The sequence below is a fragment of the Calonectris borealis genome, chromosome 2, assembly GCF_964195595.1.
Source record: "Calonectris borealis chromosome 2, bCalBor7.hap1.2, whole genome shotgun sequence".
NCBI lineage: Eukaryota > Metazoa > Chordata > Aves > Procellariiformes > Procellariidae > Calonectris > Calonectris borealis.
This window is the reverse complement of record NC_134313.1, coordinates 122,166,242-122,193,750: the sequence shown is the minus strand read 5'-3', so window position 1 is coordinate 122,193,750 and position 27,509 is coordinate 122,166,242. Positions and strand designations below refer to the sequence as shown.

Here is a 27,509-nt window from a genome sequence, read left to right as displayed (position 1 = left end):
ATGTGGGGAGATGGCAGCGGGCCGGGCGCTGGCCGCGCTCCTGGCCGCGCTCCTGGCCGCCTCGGCGCAGCCCCTCCAGCGGGAAGGTAGGACGGGGCGGCGGGGCGGCTCCCCCTCACCCCGGCTCGGCCGGTGGGGCTGCCCGGGCGGGGGGGACCCGCCCGGCGGGCGGGTGAGCCCTGCCTTGCTTTGCTTTTCTTGGCTGCACCGCAGGCAGGAGGCCGGTGGCTCTCTTTTATCTCCGTGTGCTACTGCTCGTTTAATAACTATTAGTTATTGCATCTGGAGTATTTCTACGGTGCTTTATGGCGGTGGCAGCCCCCCGGGAGGAGCGTGTGCGGGTCGTCTTGCCGCGCCGACGGGCGGGGGTGAGCCCCGGGGGTTGCGTGTGCGGGGGATCGGGCTCCTTCCCGGGGGGAAGGCTCACGGCGACTCTGCCTGACTCCTCGTTCCGGGGCGGGAGCCGTCCTGCTGTGCCGGGGTGCTCGGGCATCGCCTAAAAATAATGTTGAAATAGGGACATCCAGTTTCAGCACCTCTCGTTCGAACGTTCCTGGTTTTTTTCTCTATGAAATAAATACTGACAAGATAAGGGATTTGATCTTTACGTCCTCACCTGCTAGAGTATTGATTTTGCAAGGAACTTCACAAAGTTCCTTGGACGCCAGGACGCCAGAAAGGCAGCTGAATTATCTGTAAGGAGCAGGAGCTTGCAGGATCGTGCTCTGTGTTGGACCGTGCAGTCGCATAAGCTTTTAAGCAAAGAGAAAGGTATTATTGATATAGAGCAATGGATGAACTGTACGTGCAGGGAAACAGAATGGCTTGTGTGCCCAGCCGGGTCGGGTAGTCTAATGCGAGACCGCTGCTCACTACGAACTCTGCGTCTCTTGAAATTCCTGGATGCTTGCTGCAATTCCATGTATATAACCCATGAATAATTTTCTTAAATCCTGTCTGCCACCCCAAAAAAATTCCGAGTATGAACGCAGAGACAGTGTGTGGGGTTTTCCTCAATTTCCAAAGCTGCTTGATTGCAAAAAAAGCCCATCCTCAAATTTAAACAGTTTGCTTTATAGCTATTAGTCTTGTTAAAGACTCTTGAAGTTTGAGTCCTTCTATACAAAAGAACTGCTGAGTTATTTGCAGTGACTATGAATAACCTAAAGAGTCTGATGTGAGATTTGTGCCTTTTCAACATTTCCATTACCTTTAACTGCGCTGGTTTTGCTGAAGTGTGGCTCACAGCCATTGTTATTGTAAACAATACAGTCTAAATGTTGACTGTGAAATTGGACAGCACTGAGGTTTAAGTTTCAAGCTATGTAGTCTTTTAAATAAAATATTTGCATTTAATGCATTGCCTCTGAGTCAAGTGAATGACAGCTATTTGCCTTTCTAAAGCTCTTCAAAGGAACAAGAAAGAATATTACCCTGTGGTTAACTGTGTGTTGTTTTCAAAGAAAAAAAAACTTTTAAAACCTTAGACGGGTCAGTGCTAGAAGGAGAGGAGCTGGACCTTCCAAAGATCTTGTATTGTTGAAGTAGCAAATGAAAAAATCCTCTATTGCATCTTTTTTTCATACATAAGTCTAGACATTTACTGGAAGACATAGCAGCCTATTAATCATACATTCACACATTATTCCTCACTCTCTGGTCAAACCATGTTATCAAAATCCTTTGGTCCTTTTATTCCCCCCCCCTCCCCCCTCCCCCCAAATCTTCTTGCCTCATGTTAAATTTCATGGGCTTGCTTTTGAGGCACAGTACAGCTCTTTTTGAGCCAACATCTTTGAGTTTTGCTTATTATCATCACCTGCTCCAGCTTTTCAGCCTCTCTTATGTTTAAAACATCCGAACAAATTATGTATTTGCGTTGGCATTAAAAAAAAAAAAGTTTATACCTGCTTTACGCAAGGTTGAGCCCGCACCGTCAGTTTGGTTGGGTGTAGTAGTGAGCAGGATGGTGGCTGTGGGTGCAGGCTGTCCCCTGGGAGAGCCAAGCAAGTCTGCTTTGCGTGGGGTTGTGATAGCTCTTGTCAGGAAGGTGGCAAAACCAAATCAGATGGGAAGGTGCAGGAACTAGAAGGAAGATGGCGAATCTGACGAAGAATGTCTAGTCTATTCTTATTGTGCAAACCTCTACAAACAAGATGTCTGTGTGGTCTGGGGCTTTCTTAGTTTCATCTAGAGGAACTGGGGAGAAAATTCTCACCAGCCAGTGAGCATGCCCTCGGGCAAACCGTGAAGTTGCTCTGTAAAGCAAAGATAGTAACAGCAAAGTGGCACAAAACACCACGTTGGGTAGACCCAACGGTTTGCTGCCACTGTTGGTGGTCCCTCTTCCTACCTCCTTCAATCCCTTCCTTTCCAACTGCATGCTTCTGCCCGATTGTCCCTCTCCTGCACAAGCACCACTGCTCCTGTGTGCCAGGTCCTCTATCATCCCATCAAACTCTCTAACTCGGCGCCTTCCTCCTCTTTGTGGACCACCAGCCCACCCAAAAAAGATGTGGCTCAGTCTCGGCTGCATTAGTGGCATGGGTTGGCAGACTGAAGGTTGCGATGGTGTGAGCGGGACTGGAGAGGGGAACGGTGCCTTCCCAGGTTTGTTGACAGATGTCTTGTGCCTGGTGTGTCCTCCATCCCAGTGAGAGTTGCTTTTGTTATTGCACAACCAAAACTGTAGTTGGAACATTTCCCTAAGCAAAGGTTTGTCTTGAAAACCCAAGATAGTTCAGGTTAAAATTTTTCCCCCACCCCCCTATGTAGTTTGTAATTTTTAAGGCGTTCCCTTTGCCCTGGTGCTGACGTTGGTACTGGCTCTGCTGTTGCTGCATTTTGGCTGCAAGATGCAGCATCTCCCTTTCAGCCAGGCCAGGTTTAGGCTGGGTGTGCAGAACCACACACGAGGTGGCCATGAGGCACACGTGCCTCTTCTCGGGGACTGGTGACGCTCTGGTGGGATGGGTACAAATCCTGGTGCGCCTATCTCTAAAGCTGTCTGTTGTCATCCTCGATGGAGTCCTTTCTTTTCTCTCCTCCCTCCACCCGTTGCCAGCAGGTACAGTATTATAGGACACAGTACAGTGTCCTTACTGTCCTGTAGGAACGTGTGGGTGAAGCATGGCTGGTCACATTGTCTTCAGAGGAGCTTGTGGTTCTTCTTCAGATGCAACTTTATACATAATGTAAATTATTGAATGAAACATTGGTTAACTTGTAGGTGGAAAACTGCAGAAAGAAGTATTTGGTACGATAGCTGTGCATAGACATGGGAGTGTGAACGAAGTATTGCGTATCTGACCTCTGAAAATGTGTTTTCCAACTAAAACATGTTTCTTTGAAACACTAATAATGAAGTTAATAAGACTTTTATGATGTCTATGAAATATAAACAAATATTTCAGATTTAAAGTATCCTTATGTGATAAAATCTGCATATGTATTTTGGAGTTTGTCTTTAAAATGTCATTATTATAATAAGTGAATTTGCAGACAACGCCGCAAATTGTTTCCTGCTCTACCCCCCAGTTAACTTTTTCTTGGCAACTGGCTGATTTGAGTCATGCATCAGTTTTAATACGTAAAGCTGCTGCTTTTAATAAAATAACCCTGCCCCAAGCTGTTAGCAGGGTCTTTCTGGTGTTCTGACAGAATATAAATAACCAGCCTGTTTGTGCTCCTCTGAAAGTCAGTGGAAGCTGGATTATTTCCATTCTGAATCGCTGTTTTGCTCACTCGATCGAGACCTCTCCTTTTAAGACCACAACTTATGTGCCTGAGTATTTGGTTGTACCTTTTTTTTTTTTTTTTTTTGCTTGCCTCATGCCATTATCAGTCTGGAGCGCTTAATTTTTACTCTCTAGAAAATAATATGTGGATAGTGAATTACTTATTTATTGTGTGTCTCAGTTCTGGTGCTACTACCTTAAATTTTCCACCGGGAAATACACTTAAAATTTTTTCTCAATTCCAGATTTTTGGGGGATAGAGATGTTTGCTTTTAACATGTGAATCTTGTTTGTGATTTTTTTTTTTCATTTGTTTTGTCTTTTTAAAAGGATCTGAAAGGATGCAGAGGTAATGTGGAGGCCCAAGTGGGGAAGTGAGGTGGTGGTGGGTTGAAAATATTTGAATATTAATACACTGAATTGAACTTCTTGTCCACAGCAGCACAAATGACCACCGGTTCGAGTGCCCCCACCAGAGACCCTCAGTTAGGTCGTGGTCTCTGGAGTCACGTGTGATTGAAGTTTCTCCAACAGCCATACTCTTGATCATGGGATTACTCTTACGCAAAACTGAAAACACCAACAAATAGCAGTCGTTTGGCTAAGAAGTGGCCCAGGAGAGAAGAAACGTGATGTGGTGGGCCAGCTCCTGAGGCTGGCTTTTTTGGTGGCTGGCGAGTCTTCTGTGCCTGGGGTTGTCATTTGATGAGCTGCAATGGCTTATCAGGCAAAAAATAATCAAGGGGAAGCAGGCTGAAAAGGATTATTTTTTGGCATTGGCTCAAGGCATGGGCTCAGAGGACTGGCCGCGGGAGAAACAGGGGGTGGAAGGCTTGGAGGCTGCTGAAGCTCATGTCCAGAGTACCACCATGGACCTGTGGCGTGGAGGAAATTATTCTCTAGCTAGAAGATTGCCCTCCTGTCACTTTTTTTCTGACTTGTGTGCATTGTCTTTTTACACCGTAACGGGAGTTTCTAGACAGAAATCAGAGCTTGGCTTATGAAATAAGGGAAGAACCTTTCCCCTACCTGATATCAGGTATCCTTTGGGTCAGTTGTGTTCAGGCTGGTTAATTACTTAAATAAATCAATCTTATCTATAATTAATATTGGATAGAAAAGAAAGTAGGAGGAAAGCTACTGAAAAAATTAAGTTTTAACTTCTTGAAATACGTAGCAGCAGTATTTTCACAAATAAATATTGCTGGGGCTCGGTTTATGGTATAGCCCTTATCACCCAGCTTAATTGATATTTATACATGTATATATGTTAAATAAAAAACTTTGGAATCCACATCTGCCAAAACCTCAGTCTTAGGTAGAGGCTGAACAACTCTGCACTTAGTTCATTCCAGAAATATTTCGTATTAGAAATAGCGTGAGGAGCCATCCTTTGCTGAGAACAAAGTCAAGATGCTTTTGGCCTTACCTGTGTTGGCTGCTGCAGCTATGGGTGACAGGGTTATGATGTGTTTGCACATGAGTGTAGGTCAGAGGTGACTAACTCTTTCTTCTTCACCAGTTTCTCTGTATTGATTAGATTTGCGTTTGCTTTTTGTAATTGCTGATGGCTAAACATGACCTTCTTCAGGTCCTGGTCAGTGATAGACGAATGCAACCTGAGAGCAGTGAATGTGCGTGGAGTCGTACCCCTTCATGTTGTGGCCGGTGCGGGGCCGCTGGTGGTGCTGGGTTATTGCGGGGGCTGAGCGGTGGGAAGCTGGGTGTTGCTCATCACTGTCATGAGCGCGCTGTTCAGCTGAACTGAGCAGCGATTTTCTTGCTACGCCTGCGGCAGGGTCGTCCTGCTGTCTTTCTTCTGGGTGCTCCTTTGAGCTCGCCCTTTGGATGCTTTCTGGCCATGGTTTCCACGCAAGAGCTCCTAGAAAGGCTCAGCTGCAGCAAAGCCAGTGTTAGACTGGGGGATGTGGGGAAAAATGGGTCTTGGATGCCAGTTTTGATCTAACTGGTCTCTTTTTGGGTAATTCCCCTGAATCCTTGCTTTGCTTAAGTTTCTGTTAAAATTTTTTTACAATTATACATCTTTAATAATTTTTATAATTTATAAACCTTTGTCCGACTGAGGGAAAGACTGAAGATGTTACCTTAACAGAGCACTTCCAGCAGTTTCTGGGACATTAGCCGTCTCACTGAGGCTGTTCAGATGTCCCTGTCAAACCTCAGCTCTGGAGCGGACAACACACCCACTGCAGCACGGGTTGATTTGTTGGAGCCAAACCATTAACCAGTTCCCACAGAGCATCTGCTGACTTTTGGTGGTCTCGTAGTAGGATTCAGCTGATAGAGCCCGGTCACCATTCCTCAACTCAAAAACTTCTCTAATCTGACCATGCAGATTCCTCTTGTTCAACCTCTGCTTGTGCCACCAGGACATGAAGGAAAGGACGTGGGTTGTGCTGCGCTTAGTAAACTCTTGACTGCTGGCTGTTATGTCAGAGCAAAATCTTCTGTTTCTGCATTAGCTGGTGACAGAGGTGAGGATTCCACCACCTGTAGCTGAACCTGCCCCGTGTAGATAGTATTGATGGGACCTCCTGGAAGACCTTCGGGAAGAGCCAGCTGAAGAATCATGCCATAACATCTGGTAGATGGGCATTTCACGTATGTTAGTAAGGTCTCGTCTGCTTCTGAGTGCCCAGGCTGCCAGTACTGTGGGAAAACAGATTTTTTTTTTTTTTTTTTTTACCTATCTCATATAATAGGGAGAAAAGTCTCACCTGTGTCTGTTCCATTGGACACCTTTTAACAACCATCCTCAAGGGTGCCATGGGACAGCCTGCTTCGAGCTGTACCTTTTGATTTCTTGGGGAACAAAGCGAGCATGGTTACTCGCTGTCAGAGCAAATGCTTATTTTGAGAGGTGTGATCACGCTGGCATTTCGGAATTGGCCCTGGCTCTTCTGGGTCGGTGAGTGGAGCTGACAGATTAGCGTACGGAGACAGCAAACTGCGAGGGGTGAAAAGCGATGATGTGAAGTTCTTCAGAAGTGAGAGACAGAGCTGTCGGCAGGATGTTTGGCATGGGAGGGACCACTGGTTGCGAAATGCGCTTTTCCACCTTCGTTAACCAGAGCCAAGACCGAAGAGCTGCTCAGACATGCTCCAAGATGCTGTCCTCTCGCTGGCTTACATCAAGGTAGGGATAAACTGTGCAAGCAAACACCCCTTTAATCAAGGGAGGCTCCTGCAGTGACTTGCGTGGTGTCTTAATGTTCCTCATGCCAGCGCGACATTTTCTTGTCAATGTATCGTGCATTTTGTAGGTTGTACGCGAGTTGGCGGTCAGCTTGCAGACAGCATTCACTGAGCTCTGCGTCTCACTTCTACAGAAGCAACAAAATTTCACATCTGTAAAATAATAATAAAATAAAAAAGGCAGCCCAGAGTCAACATTCTCCTTTCTGTAATTACAGCTAAACTTGGCAAGCCCCAAAGTGTCTTTTTTTTCCCACTTATGGTGAAAAAAGCTTCTTTTGAAAATGGCTCTTACACATGAGTTTTGTGAGTGTCTTAATTATCCTCCTAAAAAGGTTCTGGAGAAAGTGGTAGAAGTACTGAAATTTATAATTTTTTTTTTTTTAAGTTATTGTTAAACTGAAGGAAGTTTATTCCTTTGAGGCATTACAGATTAACTTAATGAATTAACAACTTTTGAGTGAGCAGCCTTGCTGGCCTGGGGTACTGACAGACATTCTCTGGTGAATTGTGCTGGGATGGCTTGTAACTTCACTACTGCAGAAGTGTCCACCCTTCCTCCCTGATAAGGGGGAGAACGGGATGCGTGGCGTCTTGCCTGCTTCGTATCCCCATCCTGGCTATCAGTTTAAACCATCAGTGAAGATTAGGGGGCTGTACTGTGGTGGCTGAGGAATGGATATTCTTTCCCATGTGCTCTCTCCTGAGATTTGGGTGGTTACCCTGGCATAGTAGCCATTGGCAGCATCTATCTGTAAGTGTTTACAAGCTTTGCAGATTTTAAGCTTTAATTTTCTGGGTGATTCTCTGAAAGCAATCCTTTCACAAAACGTGGACCTCATATCCCAAGCAAGCGTGGTATTGGAAGACAGGTCTAAATATAAGGACATTTTATACATTTTATATAAGGACATTATATACATTTTAAATGTAAACAGAAAACCTGTTTGCTTTATAAAGCCCAACAGGATTTCAGCAACTTGCAGCAAGCAGGGTTGGCTCTAATTTGTGATTGTGCTTGTGATCTCCGTTTGCTGCTCACAGCAGTTTAGTAGGTGAGAAGAGTATAAATGGTGTATGGGTCCCTGACTAACTTTGCTAATGAAGAATGTGAAGGCAGTTACCTGGATGGGCATCGCAGGTGGCACTGGAGGAGTGGATGATGCTTCAGCAATTGGGTGCTGTCGTTAAGCTGGAGAGTTGGACTCAAATTGACAAAGAAAGATTCAGTAAGGTAGGTACAAAACATTAGAGTCAGCAAAGCAGGGAGACATTTACTCTTTGAAATATTCTTTGACCTGTTGTTGGCAAATTTGAGTTGACTGTGCAATGAATTGTGTTGGAGGTGATGAGGAAATGGACGATCAGGTGTAGCGTTGGTGCGTCTCTTTTAGCTGAGCCATTGGGGCATTTGCTCGGGATGCGGGATCTGGAGCCTGCAGTTCGCATCACGCAGGAGACAGCCTTGAGGTCCCCTCGCTAGGCGAAGGGTGTTTTGGGTGGATTGCTCTGAACGTGTCCTACCAATGCTGCTGTCTCCTGCACCGAGGCTGTCCATTAGATCAGCAACAGGAGTTCATACGGCTTGAAACTGAAATCCTTCAGCTTATGGCAGGGTCACTGCGTTACTGAGTCATACTCCTTGCTTCCCACCGTCTTGCCCTGACCTTCGCAGTAGATTATGTGCAGTGGAACAACCTCAGCAGGCTACGAGCATGCCTGTGGGCCAGCATCCCTGCAAGGGCTCAGAAGAGGCGGTGGGCTTTCCAAGAGAGCCTACCGAGCCGTGGAGGCAATCAGCGCCGCGGTGCTATATCCATGTCCCGAGGCGGTGACACAGAGCGCCGTGGTGGATGAGCCCGTTCTCCGGAGAGGTGTGTTGGTTGTGTGGGTTCAGATCCCCCTTGGGCAGAACAGGGGTTTGGATCCAGGTTCTTCATATCCGGAGCGAGCATTGCCGCTACTCGTCTTCTACAGCAGCCCGTCTCCTCCAGCTGCCTCCGGCTCATGAATGGTGTCTGAGTCAGCCCCATCCAACTGGTTTTTATTAAAAATGGCTGAAGTGGAACAAGCCCATGATTTAACCAGAATGAGCAAACCAACAGTTTTTGTACGTTATTTTGGGATAAATTAATATCGGGGATTTTTTTTGTTGGGGACTCTTGTGGGCTTTGGTTTATTGGTCTGTCTGGATTTTTTTTTTTTTTTATTGTTTTAATCCATCCAGTGAAGTCATGAAACAATCCATAGATCCTTATGGATAAATTGCTGCAATAAAATGCAGCCCTCTAGCCAAAACCAGTTGGACTCTGTTCTCACTCCTGCCTTGTTTAGCAAGGCACTGTACATAGCCATAAAAATTGCTGTTCTGCCAAGTCCCTTCCTTGTACGTACATACACATGCTCTTTGTCCCTCCAGCTGTCTTCTACGTTGCACCCCCCTCTTGTACAGGAAAAATGTCCTTTTGACACTTATATGTACACATTAAAAATTACTAGAGGATTAGTGTCAGGTGCGACCACAGGAGATAAATTTAGGCTAAACTCTGAGGAGTAATCTGACTTGTTTTACACTATGTAGTTTGTTTCTAACGCAAGTTGGAGAGCTCTGAGCAATAAAATTGATGAAAGGTTTGGAAAAATCATACTGTTGAGAAGAAGCTAGCCAAGGTGCATTGGCACAGAGAGGAGCATTGCTCTGAGCGATAAAGGGATGCCGTGATGAGACAACTGTTGTGAAGGAGCAGTCGTAAACAAGGATGAGCAGTAGCGAAATCCAGTTGTGGCAGGGAAGATACAGACTGAGTTTGGGGCAGTTGAAGAAATAGCCAAGGGAGGCTGCAAAACTGTAATCGCTTAGAGGAAAAAAATTGAGGGTGATATCAGATGTCTACATCAGCCTGTGAACCAGCTCAGGGCTGGAGGCTTCGCCTCTGACATCTTCTAGCCCAACGATTTCATTATTGTGCAGACAGAGACTAGATCCAGCTTGGCAATGCTTCCTCTTGTTGGTTTGGATATCCGGTGTGTCATCCCTGTGCAGCATTAACGAGGCGTGGAAATTCCTTTACAAGAAGCGTGTACAGTTACTGGTAATCCTAATAAAAAGGCATGCAGTGGGAATCGTAGACAGTGACAGATCAGTGTGAGTCACAGACTCACTCATGTTTATAAAAGCTCTGCAATAAAGGTGATTTTAAGTAGTCTCTCTATTGTGCTGCATGTGTGTGGCATTGGTTGGGGGTTTTAGTCATTTTTAGTGACTTTGGGATTACTGGATATACTTTCTGCATGAGTCTTTTTCCATTTTTCCTACGAAAATGAGATTTGATAGCACATCTCTAGCAGCTGGCTGCTGTTAACATTACAGCACTGTGCTCTTATTTCTTTGACCAAAATGGTTATCTGTGGAGTTTCATGAGGCTGGCTTCACGAAAACTAGAGACAACATTGCTTTATTTTGTCCGTATCTGCATGCCTTTTCCTTGCAGCTGAGAGCCAGGTCAGTCTCCCCCGTCTGTGGTGCTGCTGTGTGCGTGCACCAGCCCAGGCAGGAGCTTCGTCTCATCTGCCATTGCCCAACATCGTCTTTCTTGCAGGGAGGTCAAATGAGTGACTACGTGGTCATGAAGTCTGGAAAGGGGGTGGGAGGCAAAAAACACAGGCAGCAGAAGTCAGGTCTTTCAAGGGCTGGGGAAGACGATGCTTTGTTTTGACCCTTGTAGAAAGTATTTACTCATTTCAAAGTATCGTTCAAAAGTTCTGTTCCTTGGTTTCAGCTCAGGGCGTGTATTTGTTTCATTTTAAAGCTAGTCATGTGCTTAAGGTTGTGCTTAAACTTAATCCTTATGACTAAAAATGGTCTTAGAGCCGTGCCCAAGCATTTGGTGCAGAAGCGCTGGCTGTTAGTGGCCCTGGTGCGTTTCTCCGTCCTGCCAGGTTGGCCGTGTGGTTGTGCTGTCCCAGGGATGGGAAAAGGAACAGTGATAACTGTTTGACAAGAAAGTGAGGAACAGACTTTTTAGTCATTACTTATAAACTGTAGACAAGCGTGGCTATTACCGCATGCAAGAAAGAAGTCTCTTTTGTCCGTAGCTATTAATTATTGGTATTATACTATTACATTTCATATCTGGATGACATAAACATCAGAAAAATTATGACCATCAGGGTCAAAGGATATTTTGTGCACTAAGTGTGATAAATAATGATAACACCCCTCCCATAAAACCCAAAAGCGTCCAGTGGTATGGAAAACAAAACTCTGGGCTAGGCTGGAAGTAGTTGTTTCACTTTCTTGTCTGAAAACTGTTTCCTCCTGAAGCACAAGGAGGAGCAGCTCTGGTTGCTGGCTTTGCTTTACTCTTTTCTTTTCCCCACCCTGCGGACATTGCCCTTGTGATTGTCCCCTGTGTGTTTGGAAGGTCATTGCACAAGGCAGTTCTTAGCCTGTATGATCGTCTTTTTTTTTTTTTTCCCCCTCCTTCTTCCCTTGGGGAAAAGCCAGATTGAAAACCTCTGCAAAAGTATTTCTAATGCAGAAATGCAGATGTCAAGTAGGGCCAGCCATTGGAAGAGGTGAGGGAATTCAGTGTAGATTCTCAGGGTAGAGGACTGTCCTGTCACTTAAAAGCTGTAGGAAAGTTACTAAGTGACCAGGTTCTTACTAATGGTATAGAGGGTTGGTAAACTCATCATTACAAATATGTAGAGAAATTCTGCAAGCCTCATGGTGTTTGAGGTTTTCATTTAAAGCCTTTGATCCTGGCGGCAAATAGGTAAGGCAGTTTCAAGGGCTTGTTAAGTCTTTTGACTTCAAGATTGTGTAGAAAAGCTGGAAAGTCTGGAAAAAGATTCAAGACCAACAAAACTGAAATAAAAGCATGGTGGGATATCTCTTTTAGTACCCTTTTCTGCCCTACTCCCCCTAGCAGTGGGATTTTGATGCCTGGTGTTTGCACACCTGGAGCTGCAATGTTCCCAGTGGCAGGGAAGGGCGATAGCCCGTGCTGACTGATCGATCTCCAGGGCTTTCGCAAAACGTTGCAATGAAAGTCAGGCCCTGCAAAACCATGAGATTGCTGTAAAAATCAGGAATTTTAAAAGGGAGGTTTAAAAATAGGACAGGTGGATTTTGTGGGAACTTGAGTCACTGATGCTATATGCTTCTCTGTAGCTGCGATGGCTGAAGTTTTGAGTTGGGTGGGTAGGTTGGTTGAAGGTCTCTGGTGTGCTCATCTGCTGCGAGAGGGCTCTGCCCATCAAGGGTTCCCAAGGTGTGCTCGGCCCCGCTCCCCACAACCCTCGCTAGATGAGCCCCGGGGTCTCTGGTCTTCGGCCAGCCTCTTTACCACCACCACGGTGACAGCAGCTGGCATGGGCCAGGCTGGATGCTTAGGTGCTCAAGGGTTGGTAAGCAGTTGGGTAGAGCCTGGGGTGCCTTGCAGATGTGCATTTCTGAGCTAGCTGTTCTCTCACGCCTTCCTGGCACGCTGCCTGGCAATGGGAATGGCTGTAGGGGCTCTGCCAGGGTGCTGCGCTGCTGGGTTTGCTAGGGTAAATCTCTCTTTATTGGGGTTAATGAGCAAGAGGATTCCCAACCTGGCATATGGGCAGAGCTTTGTCATGTAGCCCTGTGTGATGTCCCACTCAAGGAACAGACTTTTTTGAACGGAACTTGGGGTACCCTTATTTCTAGATCTTATTTTTTTATATACAATTTTTTTTTCCTGTAACATTAAAAGCACAAGTGCTATAGACACGGTGATTGTACCTTCTGTACAGTGGAATAAGGAAGGGAAAGTAGTGAAAACAAGTGGCAGAAAACTTGCCAACTGACCTGTCCTCAGATTTTCACCTGGGGCTGGGATATGGTTGACTTCAATGCAAACTTTACTTGCTTCAGCCAGGGCTGGGCTCAGTCTTTGCTAAGCATCAAACTGATGCTAATAACTTGTCTAGTCTTCTTGAATGTCCAGTTGGTGCTCCTTCGTGTCTTATATTGCATGTATGTCTTTAGAAGACAGTCGCGTTTGGTCCATTTGTTGATAAATTGCTACCAATTCAATATGAGAAGATTATTCAACGACCAGTTTCTTCTGTGGCTCCAGTATTTCCTGTCAGAGCTGCTCCTGCATTCAGTAGGAGGGTTGTTTGAGGATGGGTTGAAATCTGTGAAGATTGCTGAGGCTTTTATGTATTCCCCAAAAGCCGTAAGTCTATGGTGGTGGTGTCAGGGATGGAGAGGAGGTATCCGAGCACACACAGTCCGTCCCAGGCCGCAGGTGCCTTCTGTGCCGCTGAGGGGTGTTGATGGATGTCCTATACCTTCAGGGAATGAGTTGTAAAAGGTGGGGAAGGTGGGAGAGGGCCATGACCACATGTATAAGTGGCTGTTGGTACGTGCTTTTGGTATCGCTGGAGTACCTAGTCTGGTCTGCAGTAATTGTTGGGACATATGCAGAGATTCACCTGTTACCATCGTGTACAATTTAAGTTGAGGGTTGCTTTGTTCTTTGGCTGCTGAGTAAACTTCCTGAATTGAGTCACAACTTCAAGGGTGCCTTCAAAAATGAAGCAGGCTCCCTGATGGGCATGACAGATCGAAAACCAAAGTCTGGACAACAGAAATTTGAAAGGAACAGCTGAGCTACTTTTAAAATGTGAAATAAATAACACTGGTGAAGTTAAACTGGAGCAGAACTGGTCCTACACAAATTCCATGTATACTTCTCTCTGGGCACATGCAGCAAGCATATTTCTGTATCGTCTGTGCAGGACTTGAAGAGCTGAGGCATTTTCTGTAGGTCCAACACCAGAGACTTTTGAGAACGTGGCTGCAAATATTCCTTCTGACAATGTGGCATCTGTGGGGATGTGTGGAGAGGCTGGTGATACTCGTACATGCTAGTAACAAAACATGTCTATTTATCTTTCTTCTTAGCTTCCTTTACGATCTCTCTTCGTACGGTGGACAACATTACAGTTATGATTAAACTGAGACCTGGTGTTTCACCAAGCTGTCAAATTCGTGTTAAAAATGTCATCAGGTCTGAACTCAAGATAAAGCCTGGGGAGAACGTGACTTTTACCTTCACTTGTAGTACTCCAGAGAAGTATTTCATCATGGAAATTCAGAAAAATATTGGTAAGATACAGTTTTTTAATTTTTCTCCCAATGGTAATTTTCCTCTAGTAAAACCACATACCTTTTTTTCCTATTACCGTACTAAGGTATCCCCTATAATCTTGGGTAAGAAGTCGTCTTTGGACACTGATAAATAACCTTGAATTACTGAAACTACACAAGCTAAAGAAGTCTGTATTATGGCTGGCAGCATTAATGTTAACTTGGCTGTTTCGGAAACAGTTAAATGATAGTTTGTTGCATCAATTCCTTGCTGCCTTCCCTTTTCTCCCACAGTTCATAAACGCTTCAAAGAATCTTTTTTTCCTTTCCAAAGCCTCTGAGCACTGATAATGATATATTACCCACATTATTCATTGAACAGCTTGATTGTGTCTATAAGGGCAACAGAAATATTGAAGACATGCACGTGTTTCCTTATATTTAATGAACATTAATGAACATTTAATGAACTGAAAATTTGGAAGTGTTGGAACTAAACCTTCATTTGCTTTGTATGTTATCCCTGGTGTATGTATGTTAATGTACTTTTTAATGGCGTGAACATGTGCTACTTCTCAACAAGATCCCAGACTTCATTGGGCATTCAGCCTTTGGGATCATCTTTGCTATTTTTGGGGTAGTGTTCAAGGATAGTTCTCGTCACGTTTTGGAGTTTTATTCATATGGTTCATGCAAATAGTAACATTCACAATATTTCATCATGTATTTGTAAGATGCACTTGTGATATTTCTTCTTTTAAGTTGGAGTCTAGACATAGATTAAAGTATGCTTATTTTTAGTGTCCAGCTTGAAATACCAATAATCTGGATTTTTCAGAGAAAAGTTTTCTAGGTTCTCCCCAGAATCCTGCAGTGGCAGTTGTTGTTACTCATCACTTCTGCAAAATCTGGGCCCCGGGTTGTTCATCAGGGCACCAGGGAAAAGAAGATACAGTTCACGGCAAGCAGAGGAAAATTTAAAGATTAATGTTTTGCCAGGAATTCTCCGAGTGAGATGTGACAAAAACAGTTCTCTAGATCCATGATTTCCAACTCTCCTGATGTTGAATTTTGCCCTTCTGCTCATTCAGCTCTCTACCTTGTTCAGTAAATACCTTCTAAATTCTTCAGCAAACAAGGTGGGAATACTACAATGAATCCCTTCTATTAGTCAGCCTGACTAAAGCAGGTTTATCCTGTCTACTCTGTGGGCTAGGAGTCCTGTTTAGAGATAGCATGTGACCATGTTATAGGACTGTCTTTTAATGCATATAGAAGTTAAGTGCAACCTAAAAATTGTGAAAATAGCAATGAAGCGGAAAGTGTCAAATTCCTTGTTTACTTGAATGCTTTCCTTAGTGTATCATGGCTGTTCTCTCTCTGCATTTAGACTGTGTGTCAGGTCCGTGTCCCTTTGGAGATGTTCATCTTTACCCACTGGGGCTACCTCGCCTTAACAGGACTTTCATCTGGGATGTGAAGGCAAGTACAAAGGCTGGACTTGAACTGAAATTTTCTACCCCGTGGCTAAACCAGATTGAACCAGGAGAGACATGCCCAGATTTCGTTAGCTACAACATCAACAGCTGTATCGATATGGCCACAGTCAACATTGGCACCTTCTGCAGGAACGGCTCGGTGTCTCGTGTCAAGCTGCTGGGAGGAGTCATCATGTCTCTGCACCTCCCGTGGGACTCGCCTCTCACCACCTCGGGCTTCAGCATAGCTAACAGGGCTTCCATAAAACGTAAGTACAGAGTAGTGTTGCCTCACCTGTAATTGTCTCGTGCAGATTGCAGCAGAATTCTTTAAACGTTTCTTCTCAGGTAGCCTTCAAGTTTTGGTGATGCTACCCCTAATTCCCTTCCACTTCATCTTTTCTAAAAGCTGTTGTTGTATGGTTTTTAGTTGGTAGCTGGTGCTCTTCTGGGGTCAAAATATCTTAGTTTGATCGGTTATTAATTATGAAAACTCTTGTGTTGCTGCTTTTGGTGCACATTACTCATTTTCAATCTCTTCAAACTTCCTAAAACTTAAACATACCTGCTCGGTTGTTTTTATGTTTTCAACTAAGTGAGACTAGATAGCATAATTAGAATGAGCCAACATCCCAGTTGCTGGTTGCAGTGTGTAGTTAGGTCTGTTTATTTTTAAATAAGGCTTTCTTAACTTGCTGGAGCCTCAAACCAATGCCTCTCTTCAGGAGAGGAAGGTGGGAAAAGGGGAAGCAGTGCCTGGAAGGCACATGAGCCTGCTCAAATACAGCTATCTGTTTCAACCTGCACAGTAACATAAAACGTTGTATAATAATCTTCTTAAAATACCTGGAATATTATATAGCAATCAGTGGGTTACTTTGTGATCTCGTGACAAACCTTCTTTGGGAGATGTTCTTGCTCTTTACTTGAATTCTGCAGTTGTTGCCATCAGTTATAGAAGGGATCTGGTCCAGGTTCGAGCTTCTAGAACGCAAGTTTTTGTAACTCCTGGCACTCCTCTCATTTGCACATCGTTGCTGGAGTCCTAGAGCGGGACCGTAAGCTCTGTGTGCCCAACTTCACGCTGCCAAGAGTCATCCAAGCATAAAGCGTCTTACACAGCCTCCATGGTTTGCATTTGTGTGTTATCATGCCTATTTGAGGCTCTTTGCTGGCATGCTCGTGTTAGATCTGGGAGGTTTTTGGAGGAGAGCTCTGTGCTGGTATAAAAGCTCACATCTTTTGTTTCCTGAAACCCAAAGAAGCAGAAGCAGTTGTCAGGTTGCATGTTTGCTCTTGTAAAACCAGGACCAGAAGTAGGAACTAGGATTTCCTTTCCAAAAAATAAAGGCCTCTGTGTCCATGTGTTTGAAAGGTAAACCCACTAAACTGAAAACACAGCATACATCCCTTACCTTTTCTGTAATTGAAGACAAAAGCATCAACTCAAATATATGTTTTAGCCTGAGGGTTTTGTAATAAGTTAACCTGTAGCTGAAGTGGATGATCTCTCTGTCAAAATCAAAATACTCTGCTGCTGGGGTGCTACATATGCCAGTGTGTCATCTTTAGTTGCAACTTGTCTTGTGTGGTTTTTTCCCCCCATGTTTTAGGATTATGCATTATTGAATCCATTTTGAAGGGGGAGTCTTCAATCACCCTGATGTCCCCAAACTACCCGCTGGGCTTTCCAGAAGATGAGCTCATGACGTGGCAGTTTGTGATTCCTTCCAACATGAGAGCAAGCGTGTTTTTCCACAACTACAGCCTCTCCAACTGCGAAAGGAAAGAGGAGAGGGTGGAGTACTACCTCCCTGGCTCCTTCAGCAACCCAGAGGTGTTCAAGCTGAGCGACAGTCAGCCTGCCAATATCGCTGGCAGTTTCAACCTGTCCCTGCAGGGCTGCGATCAGGATGCCCAGAACCCGGGCATCCTCCGCTTGCTCTTCCAAGTCGTTGTTCAGCACCCGCAGGTCGACGAGAGTAAGTACCTGCCTGACCCTTCCGTTGCTTTTGCTTACAGACGCCTGGGCTGAGCACCACAAGGAAGAGAGATACCGGGGTTTTCTTGAACTTTGGACCCTCCTTGAGTTTAAGGAGGTGGGTTGCCAAGCAACGCTGAGGCCTGTTTTACCGCCCTGGGTACCACCAGCCGTCGTTACGGCAAGGTGGACGGTGATGCTAAAATTTGCAATTTGTGGTGGAGTATAAGGCTCCATCGTAGATTTTACACTGTAAAATGTAAAATTTTTACACTGTAAAAAGCTTGTAAATGGACATTCCTTTCCTTTTCCAGCACCCGCATCATGTAATTGAAAAACGCCTTAAAACCTGCGGTATCAGGTCTTGCATGTTGAGTAAACAAAGCTAGCGTTTCCTTGCGACGTGTTCCCTCTGGGACCTGATCCAGCTATCGGGCAAGGACCGTAACTGCTTGATCGGAATTGCCCGGGCTTACATGTCACTGCCTGTTCTCCAGTATAGAAATCAAGTTCAAGCTTATTCGGATGGTTTTATTTTCATCTGTAAAATTCAACATTTTAAACATAATTCTTAAAATGTGAGCCCAGGTTTCTGCTCTGTATGTAAGCAGTCGTGCTTAGCCAGGTGAAACCTGTTGTCATGGCTGGTCAGGATCCATAGCATGAACTGGTGAAATTGGAGATGTAAAATTGTCTTTATGCGACTAATGGCATCAGTGTGCATTTCCGTCCTTCCTTTCTTCCTTCCTCTGAGTTTTATTTTGCTTCCTAGGGAAGCCTGAACATCTTCTAGTGTGAAGGAGTCACACTAGAATGGAAGGTGTCAATAAGATACTCCAATGATAATTGCCCCTACCCATTTGTATGTTCTTTAGGTTTCTTGTTGCTACACTAAGAAAAAAAAATTTTTTTTTCTGTTTTCTTGCCCCAAATTTAGCCAGGCTTAACACAATGACATGTAATACCACAGCATCTATCTAAAAACAGAAATAAAAGGCCTGGCTGGGTAATGAGCTATGAAATAAGTGATTTATCCTCTGCTTTCTTAGCTCTGACCTCAGTTCACGGTGGAGGTTAATAGTCAAGGTGCCCTCACTGCAGAGGAGCAGGCGGAGGGAAGTCCACGCTCCATACTGCCACTGCAGCAGGAGCTACTTAGAGGCTTTCTAAGTCGTTTTAGAGGGAATGAAATTTGAATGGTCTGTACCTTGAAGTCACGTATCCAGGAAGGGTCTGTAGCATCTCACCACTGTAATCCTCAGTTCTTTGGACAGTCTGGCTCCATTCATGAGCAGCAAATCCTCCTGAACTTGTTGTTAACTAAATTGTGTTTGCTTACATTTATTGTGTATTGCACCTTGGAAGCCAGACAGAGTGGAAACATTGTATGGAGTTAATCAGCTTTATCTCCCTTCTACTTTGGAAAACAAAGAGGAATTTTAATATATTTATGGCCAGTAGACAAGACGATAATCACCTAAAAAATAAAAAACAGGTTGTTGTTTATTGAATGAAACGCAAGTAATAAACCACTTGGATTTAAGAGACAACTGTTTTTTCTAGGGATTTTATAGGATTTCATGACTGATTTTTGTAGTTTTATAAGTTCCATCAAAGATTCAAATTCAGACCTCAAGACAATATTGAAAAACAAAAAATGCTGTCAGCAGTGTACAAGTTAAACATGGCTCTTATTAAAAATGCATTGGTATCTGCATATTCTCAAAGCTTCCCAAACATTTGGGTATTCCACAGCTGTCTGTGGTGCTTGTCATTAAATAAGAGGAAAATATAGCTCTTTCCAATCAAAATAATTTCTTGATCTAACCTTCTCTCTGTTTAGCTGCCACAAAAAAAACCCAAACCTCTGCAGAATGAGTAACTTTTGCAGTAGAAATCATAGATTCTGTGCTTGGTTGTGGCAATGACTTGGAGATTTCCGCCTGACCTCTTGCCTTTTTGTGTGTCTGATTTCCCACACAAGAAAGCTATTTTATTCACCTTTTGTTTATGCCTTTGAGATCTTGGCTAAAAACAGAAAATTAAGAGTAATAATAGTGTGTGTGTGTGTGTGTGTATATATTTTAATTTTTTTTTAATCTGTCCTTTATAGATTCATAGAATCACAGAATTATTTGGGTTGGAAGGGACCTTAAATATCATTTAGTTCCAACCCTCCTGCCATGGGCAGGGTCACCTTCCGCTAGATCAGGTTGCTTTCTTTGACATCAGAGATACGTGCCTTGTTAACAGCATAAAGGTGCTCTGTGCATCCGATACCTATCTTTGCATACGATAGGTAATCTTTGTGAACTAGGCTGCAGCCATGATTTTCAATTTTTTTTCCTCTTTCCTTTCCTCTCCCGCTTCTAGATGTTCTGAGTATTTGCAACTGCCATTAACTTACATGGGAGAAGGTGTTTGTCATCCCTGCTTACCCCTGTTGTTCTGGCTTGCTGTAGCAAGTCATCTAGGATATCACAGACTTGCAGAATGGCTGAGGTTGGCAGGGACCTCTGGAGGTCATCTAGTTCCACTCTCTGCTCAAGCAGGGTGAGACAGAACAGATTGCCTAGGACCGTGTCCAGTTGGATTTTCAGTATCTCCAAAGACTTCACAACTTCTCTGGGTAACCTGTTCCAGTGTTTGACCACCCTTGCATTAATTTTTTTTTTTCTTTTTAATGTTTAAGTAGAATTTCCTGTATTTCAGTTGTGCCTCTTGCCCTGTCACTGGGCACCATTGAGAAGAGTCTGGCACCGTATCATTTACACAGGTGGGCACACATCCACCTGAGCCACCTTCTTCAGGCTAAACAGTCCCAGCTCTCTCGGTCTCTTCTCCTGTGAGAGGTGCTCCAATCCCTTAAGCATCTCTGTGGCTCTTTGGCCTCACTGCAGTACGTCCACGTCTCTTTCGTACTGGGGAGCCCAGAACTTGACCCAGCACTGCAAATGTCTCACCAGTGCTTTAGCAGAGGGGGAGACTCCCTTGCTCAACCTGCTGTTGATGCTTTCTTGCATAGCCTAGGAGGCTGTTGGCCACCTTTGCCTCAGCGGCACATTGGTGGCTCATATTCCATTTGGTGTCCACCAGGACCCCCAGGTCTTTCTGCAAAGCTGCTTTCCAGCCCCACTCTTGCAAACTTGCTGAGGGTGCACTCTGTCCCACTAGTGAAAACGTTAAGCCATTTTGGCCTCAGTACATGCCTCCTTAAGCAGGTCTTTGAGCTGAATCTCGCTGTTTGAGAGAAGCTGCCAGGGATGATGGTCACTGTATGTGCCTGGGCACCTCAAGTCCAGCGAGCTCGGAGGGCGTTACAAGGCTTCCTGCAGCAGCTGGGGTGCAGTGGGGTACGGGGAAGGGGGTGGCTGCCAGAGAAGTGGTGGCTAGTGTTGAGGAAGAGGAGGGTGCTCTTTACTTTTCAGGGTTAACTCTGCCAGCTCTCAGGTTTGCTTTTTACAGCTAGTCACAAAATATTTCTGGAAGAATGATTTTGAGCAATTAAATGGAAGGGCAGTGTGGTAGTTCAGTGATGCTGTTGAAGGAAACCAAGCAGCCTAGCAAGGCTTGGTCCTCAGCCTTCCCACTGGCGTGGTGACAGACTTTTGATCATTTGTAGCATCTCTGTCTGTTCTTAACTGCCAAACAGAAGAGGCTTTTAGGAAGTGTCTTTGAAGGCTCCAGTGACCTTCATGATGACTGCCAGCACTTCTGCTGAAGTACAGTGCTTGGCAGTTTCTTCCCTTTTGAACCATATCGGTACTTGCATTTAAATTAGTTTAATCTTTAACTGGCTCCAGACAACCAGATGTGCTTAATTACGGACTTTGGACAATTTTCTTCAGCTTGGCTCTGAAAAACCTAAACTAACAAAAAGTTAGTTGAGATGGCAATCTTGCAATAAATACAAAATTTGAGAACAGAGAACCTTTTTCTGATCAACTGTTGTGTGATTGGTAGAACTGACTTTAGAAGAAATACAAGCAACTTCTTAGGGAAAACAAATCTGACATAGTTGGCTGAACTCCTTACATTATAGCCTCAAAAGAGGCTAGCATACATGTTACCCTATTATAGCTGAAAGTGGTGGAGAAATGGGTTTTGTGTGTGGAAAGGCTTAAACTTCTAAATTAAGAGTGATACGATACTGCCTGAGTTTGTATTACACTGATGGAAAGAAGTAAATAATGTTTTCTTAGCTAATGTAGAAATGGCTATAACAGCTGCTTGTCTAATGGGGTGAGAAGAGACGGAAGAAGTTCTGCTTCACACCATGCTTCTTGCCAGTAATTGCTCTGGCGTGTTTTTCATTGCAGATGTCACCCATTTGGTCGACCTGAGCAAGGAATGGAATATGACTGTAACGATACACTTCGAAGGGTGGCCCAGCCGCATCCCGCTCATGTCTGAACCGATATGCCTGATCTGTAAGGATCCTCGCACCTGTGACCGCGTCTTGATGTTAGTGTCCGGCGCCGTCTACAAGATCTCCTTTCTGTGCAAGGACTTGTCCCGTCTGAGGATCACAGCTGAAAAAGGCATAAGTATGACAGGAGTGGCTTAACGTTGTTTCCTAGGGAATGCTTTTGCGTGCTTTTCCCCAGCGGTCAGCCAAACCTTCTCTCCTGCTTGGGCTTTAAACAGAGTGAGGCTGGAAACCAGGCGTTGACCAGCTGGGAGATGGGTACAATGAATCTGGAGATGACCTTGTTGTTCGCTATGTCATTCTACCTTTAAAAATAGAAACTGCGTAGCTATTCCTAGAAGGGAAAGGACAGAAGGCACCTAAGAATCTTCTTGCTGAAAACGGTAAAATAAGGAAAGAGAGCAGGAGAGCCATAAACCTGCCCATGAAAATGCGGCCACCAGGAATGCATCTTGTGCCGCTTGCATGTCCACTCAGTGTAGGATTTTCCCAAATGCTTTCAACTATCAGTAGAAAAAGAGTTTTAAAGTATGTATCTGGACCTTGGCTAGTCTGCAACTGTGGCCCAGTCAGCCAGTGGTACAGCAAAAGGAATATCTTGAGTGAGGAATTTTGAATATGTTTGTATCTGTTGGTTTCTTTGGTGTCCTGCACCCTTTTGAGGAAAACTCTTTAACTACAAATGATACACATTTGGGTAAAGATTACTAATAGAGGGTATTTTCTCAGGTAAATGCTTGTCTGGGTCTGTAACACAAAACTGACAGTACTCTGGGTATGCGTACTCTTGTACGCAGGAAAACTTGCTTTTCCTAGATATTTCCTGCAAGACAAATACAACCCTTGGGACTTGTTTTTGTGATTGCAGGCTGTGTCGATCTTCGGTGGTGTCAGAGGAAGGTCTATTCCCTGTTGGTGCCCAAAGCTATTACCCAATTGCCGATTCGACTGCATAAGTTCATTTGGAACATCTTGGCTCCCGATCTGATCAACATAGAAATTACTTCTCCGTCCTTGAAACTTCAGCAACACGTCCCAGAGCAGAGGTGCAACACAAGCTACAGTTACAGCATTGTTAGTGCCACCCCAGAGAGAGAGTTGAATGTTGGTGTATTCTGTCCTGGTGGATCCATTGAAAAGATTCAGATGAGGAATAATATCACCATATCCTTAAAAACATTTGGTAAAGGATTCCTCAATGAGTCTAACCATCAGGATCTGAAAATGTCTTTTGTGCCACATATTAAAGGTAAGGTAGTGGTTTGTACTACTTTGTTGTACAGTGTTGGATCTCTCAACATGCTTGTTAGAGCACGTCTGAATAAATAGAAATGAGAGTTCCATTCTTTACAGTCTAGTCCTGGAGCCATTACTAGGATTGATCTTTATCTGAATCAGTGAGGTGGTTTATTCCTGGAAGAAGGAAGGAATCTCGTACTCTATATGGCAGATAGTTGTTTGTGGGAAATTCTGCAGATATATCTGTGTTAATTGGGATAATTACTGATGTGGAAGGGATGATAGGCGAGTTGTATTGCTGGAACTGAGATGCTGGAACTGTATAAATTTGCTGGTCGCAGGTATAAGTGATACTTTTTTGTTACGGAGAAGAAAGACCAGATAATTTTACGTGCTGAAAAAGAAAGCTTTAAAAACAAGGATGTATCAAACCTAAGTTTTTATTCCTTTATTCCTTTCCTTTACTACAGATGAGTGCACTTTCACTGTGAGTCCAGATCCAAAAGCTAAAGTTTACTTGCAGACTCCCAACTGGCCATATGGTCTACCTCCTTATGTCTCCATATCCTGGTACGTCGTTGTGCCCAGCAAGCAAGTTGCCCACCTAGGGTTCTCCAAGGACCGCATGGGCATTGCTTGTGAAACAGGCCGTGCCTACGTCAACATAAAGGAAGAGACACTGGGGGCAGAGGAGACCGTGCGCCGTGAGGATGAGCTTCTGCCCGAGCCCCGAAATATGTATCACAACTTCTGGGTAAACGTCTCCAACTGTAAGCCCGTGGATAAGACACAGCTGACCTTGCAGTTTTGGGTGACTTTTGCTGACAAGCAGATAGGTGAGTCCTGTAAGGTTGTGGTGGTTTGCTTTCTGCTTGTTTCCTTGCTTTCCCTTGGGGGAACAGTAATGGATGTGGGTGTGGGTTTTATGAGATCCCTGCCTTCGGAAATACCTGTCCCTCAAAAACCTCTGAGAGTTACAGCTGGGTACTTCTAGAGGCTGGGGAGGAAGGAGGGTTTTTAATGTGGTTGGGGATTTTTTTTATGAGACAGGGGATTGCAGGGCTTGGGGGGAGTAAGACTGGATTTTATGTTCTTTATTTAATTTAGCTTTTCAAATTGGAAATCACAGCCAGAAGGTATAAGAAGATCAAGTGATGTTTTTTCCCTCCTAAGGTCACAGACCTGGTGAACAACTTGGGATTTGATTATGCAAACATATTCATCCAAGTAGTCTTTACTTCATGTTAGCAGTTCAATTAGTCTCAGTGTTCACATGAGCAAGAAAACATCCTTGGGGCAGGTCTGACCATTTAGTGGAGAGTGCGCTGACTACTACAGCAAAATCTGCACTCTTGGTGTCTTTCATCTCCCCGAAACATAAACCATTAGAAAAAAGGCATTTTTAGGGCAGTCTTTGCTCCTGTAAATTTGCTTCACATTTGCACTTCCCCTTCATCTGTGGGAGACTGCTATCTGTAGAAGTATTGGCTACACAGGCTAGAACTGAAACAGTATCAAATTAATTTCTATTTTTTCCTCTTTTTTCTTTTTTGTAATGTATATTCCTTTTAAAACATGCAGCATTTTTCTTTGCTCACACGTGGACTTTCCTGATCAATTTTATGACTCTTAGAAAACCCCAGGTCAACACAATTTGTGTATTTCAGAGGAAAGGATTATGTTGAGGGAAAGTTGGTGAAATGTCACTGTTTCCTTGGTTGAATCCCTCTCTGTCTCTCTCTGCACTTTCTTCTCTTGCCTGCCTATTCAGCCAGAGGCACCTGAGACATTGCAGGTAAGTTCAGCAGCCCATGAGCTGTATTGAATTCTTGGAGGTGGGGTAGTAGGTTGGTTGGGTTTTTTTGGCTGTGCTCCACTGCTAGAAGCAGGAGTTTGTCGTTGCTTGGCCTCCAACCTCTTGGAGATGGCTTGTGTTACCCTGCGGTGAGCACGGGTTGGAAACTCCTGCTCTGCAGGCAGCTGGTATGCTTCGAAACTCTTGAGGAGGTTCAAACCCAGCTGGCTTTTGGGAAGAAGCTGAACCTTTTCTCTCTGTGGCTCAGTGTCCTTGTACCTTGTCTGTTTGCAGACCTAGGAGTGATACTTGCTGTGGTGGCTGGGGCTGGAGTTCTCACGACTATTGGACTCACTGTGTGCTGTGTTAAGAAGAAGTAAGTTCATGATTTGGCATGTGTAAGTTAGCAGTTCAAGAAGGAATTTCAGGAGAGCTGCTGGGGCCTCTGTTTCACGTGTTGGTATAGATCCCTTGAACAAGAGTCTGAAGCACGAGGTAGGCAACGTGCTGGCGGTTGAAGTAGCAGGCCTCCAAGAATGCTGCTGTACTCTAAACTGATTGACTTTAAGAGTAGAGCATCGTTCCTTGAGTCACATTACTTTCACCCCCAGTGCATTGCCTACCTTGGCGTTACTTAGCACAGGCTTCTGGCTGTACTGGAAGTAAGGTGTTGGTCGGACTTCATCAGCAATTCCTGTGAAATGAAATCGCAATGAATGTGGCTGCTGTGCCTGTGGCTCTAGACAAGGCTTTGTTCGGACAGGCTGTAAACTCACTCAGATATAGTAAGAGCTATCTTTCACCTACACAACCTCCAGCAACTTCTTCTGGAGTTTGCACATCAAGTGGGCGCATTTTTGTGAGATGAGCCCTTGGGGAGAGAACTAGGTTGTGCAAAGCAAACATGCATAGCCTTACTCATGCAAGCAGGGTCTGAAGTCATCGATAGCTTGGGGTCTCTGATACATGTATGCTCAGTGCTGGCAGGGTCCTGAAGCTGTAGAGCTGGAATGAATTTCTGCAATATGATGACTAGAGCGGTTATGAGCACACTTCTCTGCCACACAGGAAAGACTTTACAAATACAAGCTTAAAAATCTTCAGTTCAGCCTTTGGTTTTCCTACCTGGGGGACAGTCACTCCAGAAAGTACAATCAAGAGAAGTTTGTTCAACTTTCAGAGAGGACCCACTATCTTACTGGCCTTCAGCAAAGCTCAGCCTTGTTTTGTGAGGATCTGATGGCCTCTAGGTCCTATTAGTGACTGCGGATGCTGGGAGACTCAGTACACTGCACAGTTGGGACCCCCGTACTTGGGAGGCCGTTGGAGTTAATCTTGCAAACTTCAGGGTCAGCAGAACAGTGGTAGGTAACCAAATAGTGTGAAGTTGTTTTCTGCTCTGCCAAAAAAACATGTCTAGACTCCAGAGTTATTTTTCCTAAGATTGCAAGTAAAGCCTTCAATCCAGGTAGGCTCTCTGACCCTGGGTAGCTGGGATGGGTAAACAGAAGCTGCCGTCACTGAGTTCAAACGCACCAGCCGTGTGTTGTTTCTGACCTGTTAACAATTTCAACTCTGTAACAGGAAGAAGAAAAGCCAGAATCCCATGGTGGGAGTGTACAATGCTAATGTGAATACCCAGGTGCCTGGAAAACAAGGCTTGTTCACAAAAGGGAGGAAAAACAATGAGTCTCATGTCTATGCAGTTATTGATGATGCTATGGTCTATGCGCACTTGCTGAAGGAATCCAATGGCTCAGTCGCTCCAGAAGTTGATGTGTACAGGCCTTTCGATGGACCCATTGGTAGCTTGCCACCTTCTCCACCTCCATTCTCCTTCAGAAAAGACATTAAGCACTCTCCTAACACCGAGGAACCTCCACCTCTGACGGACACAGACCATGACGCTTACACATTTGCTCATCAGAAATCAGGGCAATCGGAGGACAATGGAGATACAAATGAAAAGAATGGAGATACGAGCATGTCCTTGCTGGAAAATAAGGAACAGGATGGTTTAGTGGAGTGATTTTATGCCAGGTATAGCAGTTTCCTGTGGAAGTACAGGTGACCTGTAAGGACAAGCGTCTAGGGAAAAAAAACTGAAGAGGAGTGTTATTTTTAAATGTGTTTTGATGTTGTTTTGTTTTGTGTGTGTGCTTTTAGTTTGGTTTTTTTTTTTAACTGCAGCTGTTGATAGCTTTCAGTTTTAGAGTGAACATCTAGCAAACTCAAAAACAGTCGAGACACTCCAGGACTGCATGAACTTCTCATTGTGAAACAGGTGGCAAAGGTACGCTCCTGCTTTTTGTTATAAAGACATCAGGAAAATTAATTCCTAACTGCCAGCTTAACTAGAGGAGGGAGAGTGTTTTATCCAGAATGTCCTCCTCTCTCACAAATCATTTGTTCCTGAGTGTGGTTGGTGACTCCTTGAAGGTGTAGGCTACATCACCGTCTCAGGGCAGCTCCAGGTTGCACAGATGTCTAAGCAATCTGCTAATA

At 44.5% G+C, this 27,509-nt stretch overlaps 1 protein-coding gene across 1 annotated transcript; it reads left to right on the top strand.

The window, feature by feature from the left end:
• CDCP1 (CUB domain containing protein 1) lies at positions 1 to 27,509 on the top strand. Its single transcript, XM_075140743.1, has 10 exons — positions 1 to 86; positions 6,830 to 6,894; positions 13,897 to 14,100; positions 15,473 to 15,829; positions 17,174 to 17,542; positions 21,861 to 22,088; positions 22,839 to 23,219; positions 23,680 to 24,045; positions 25,299 to 25,380; positions 26,589 to 27,509. The coding sequence occupies exons 1-10, from the start codon at positions 1 to 3 to the stop codon at positions 27,031 to 27,033; spliced, it is 2,583 nt and encodes an 860-aa protein (XP_074996844.1). The 3' UTR covers positions 27,034 to 27,509.

What these genes read in the sequence shown, in the direction of transcription:
- CDCP1 (XM_075140743.1), top strand. Translation starts at nt 1, where the DNA reads ATGTGGGGAGATGGCAGCGGGCCGGGCGCTGGCCGCGCTCCTGGCCGC. An exon ending in GCAGCCCCTCCAGCGGGAAG is followed by an intron (nt 87 to 6,829) that starts GTAGGACGGGGC and finishes TTCGTTAACCAG; the next exon opens with AGCCAAGACCGAAGAGCTGC. An exon ending in GCACCCGCAGGTCGACGAGA is followed by an intron (nt 17,543 to 21,860) that starts GTAAGTACCTGC and finishes TTTTCATTGCAG; the next exon opens with ATGTCACCCATTTGGTCGAC.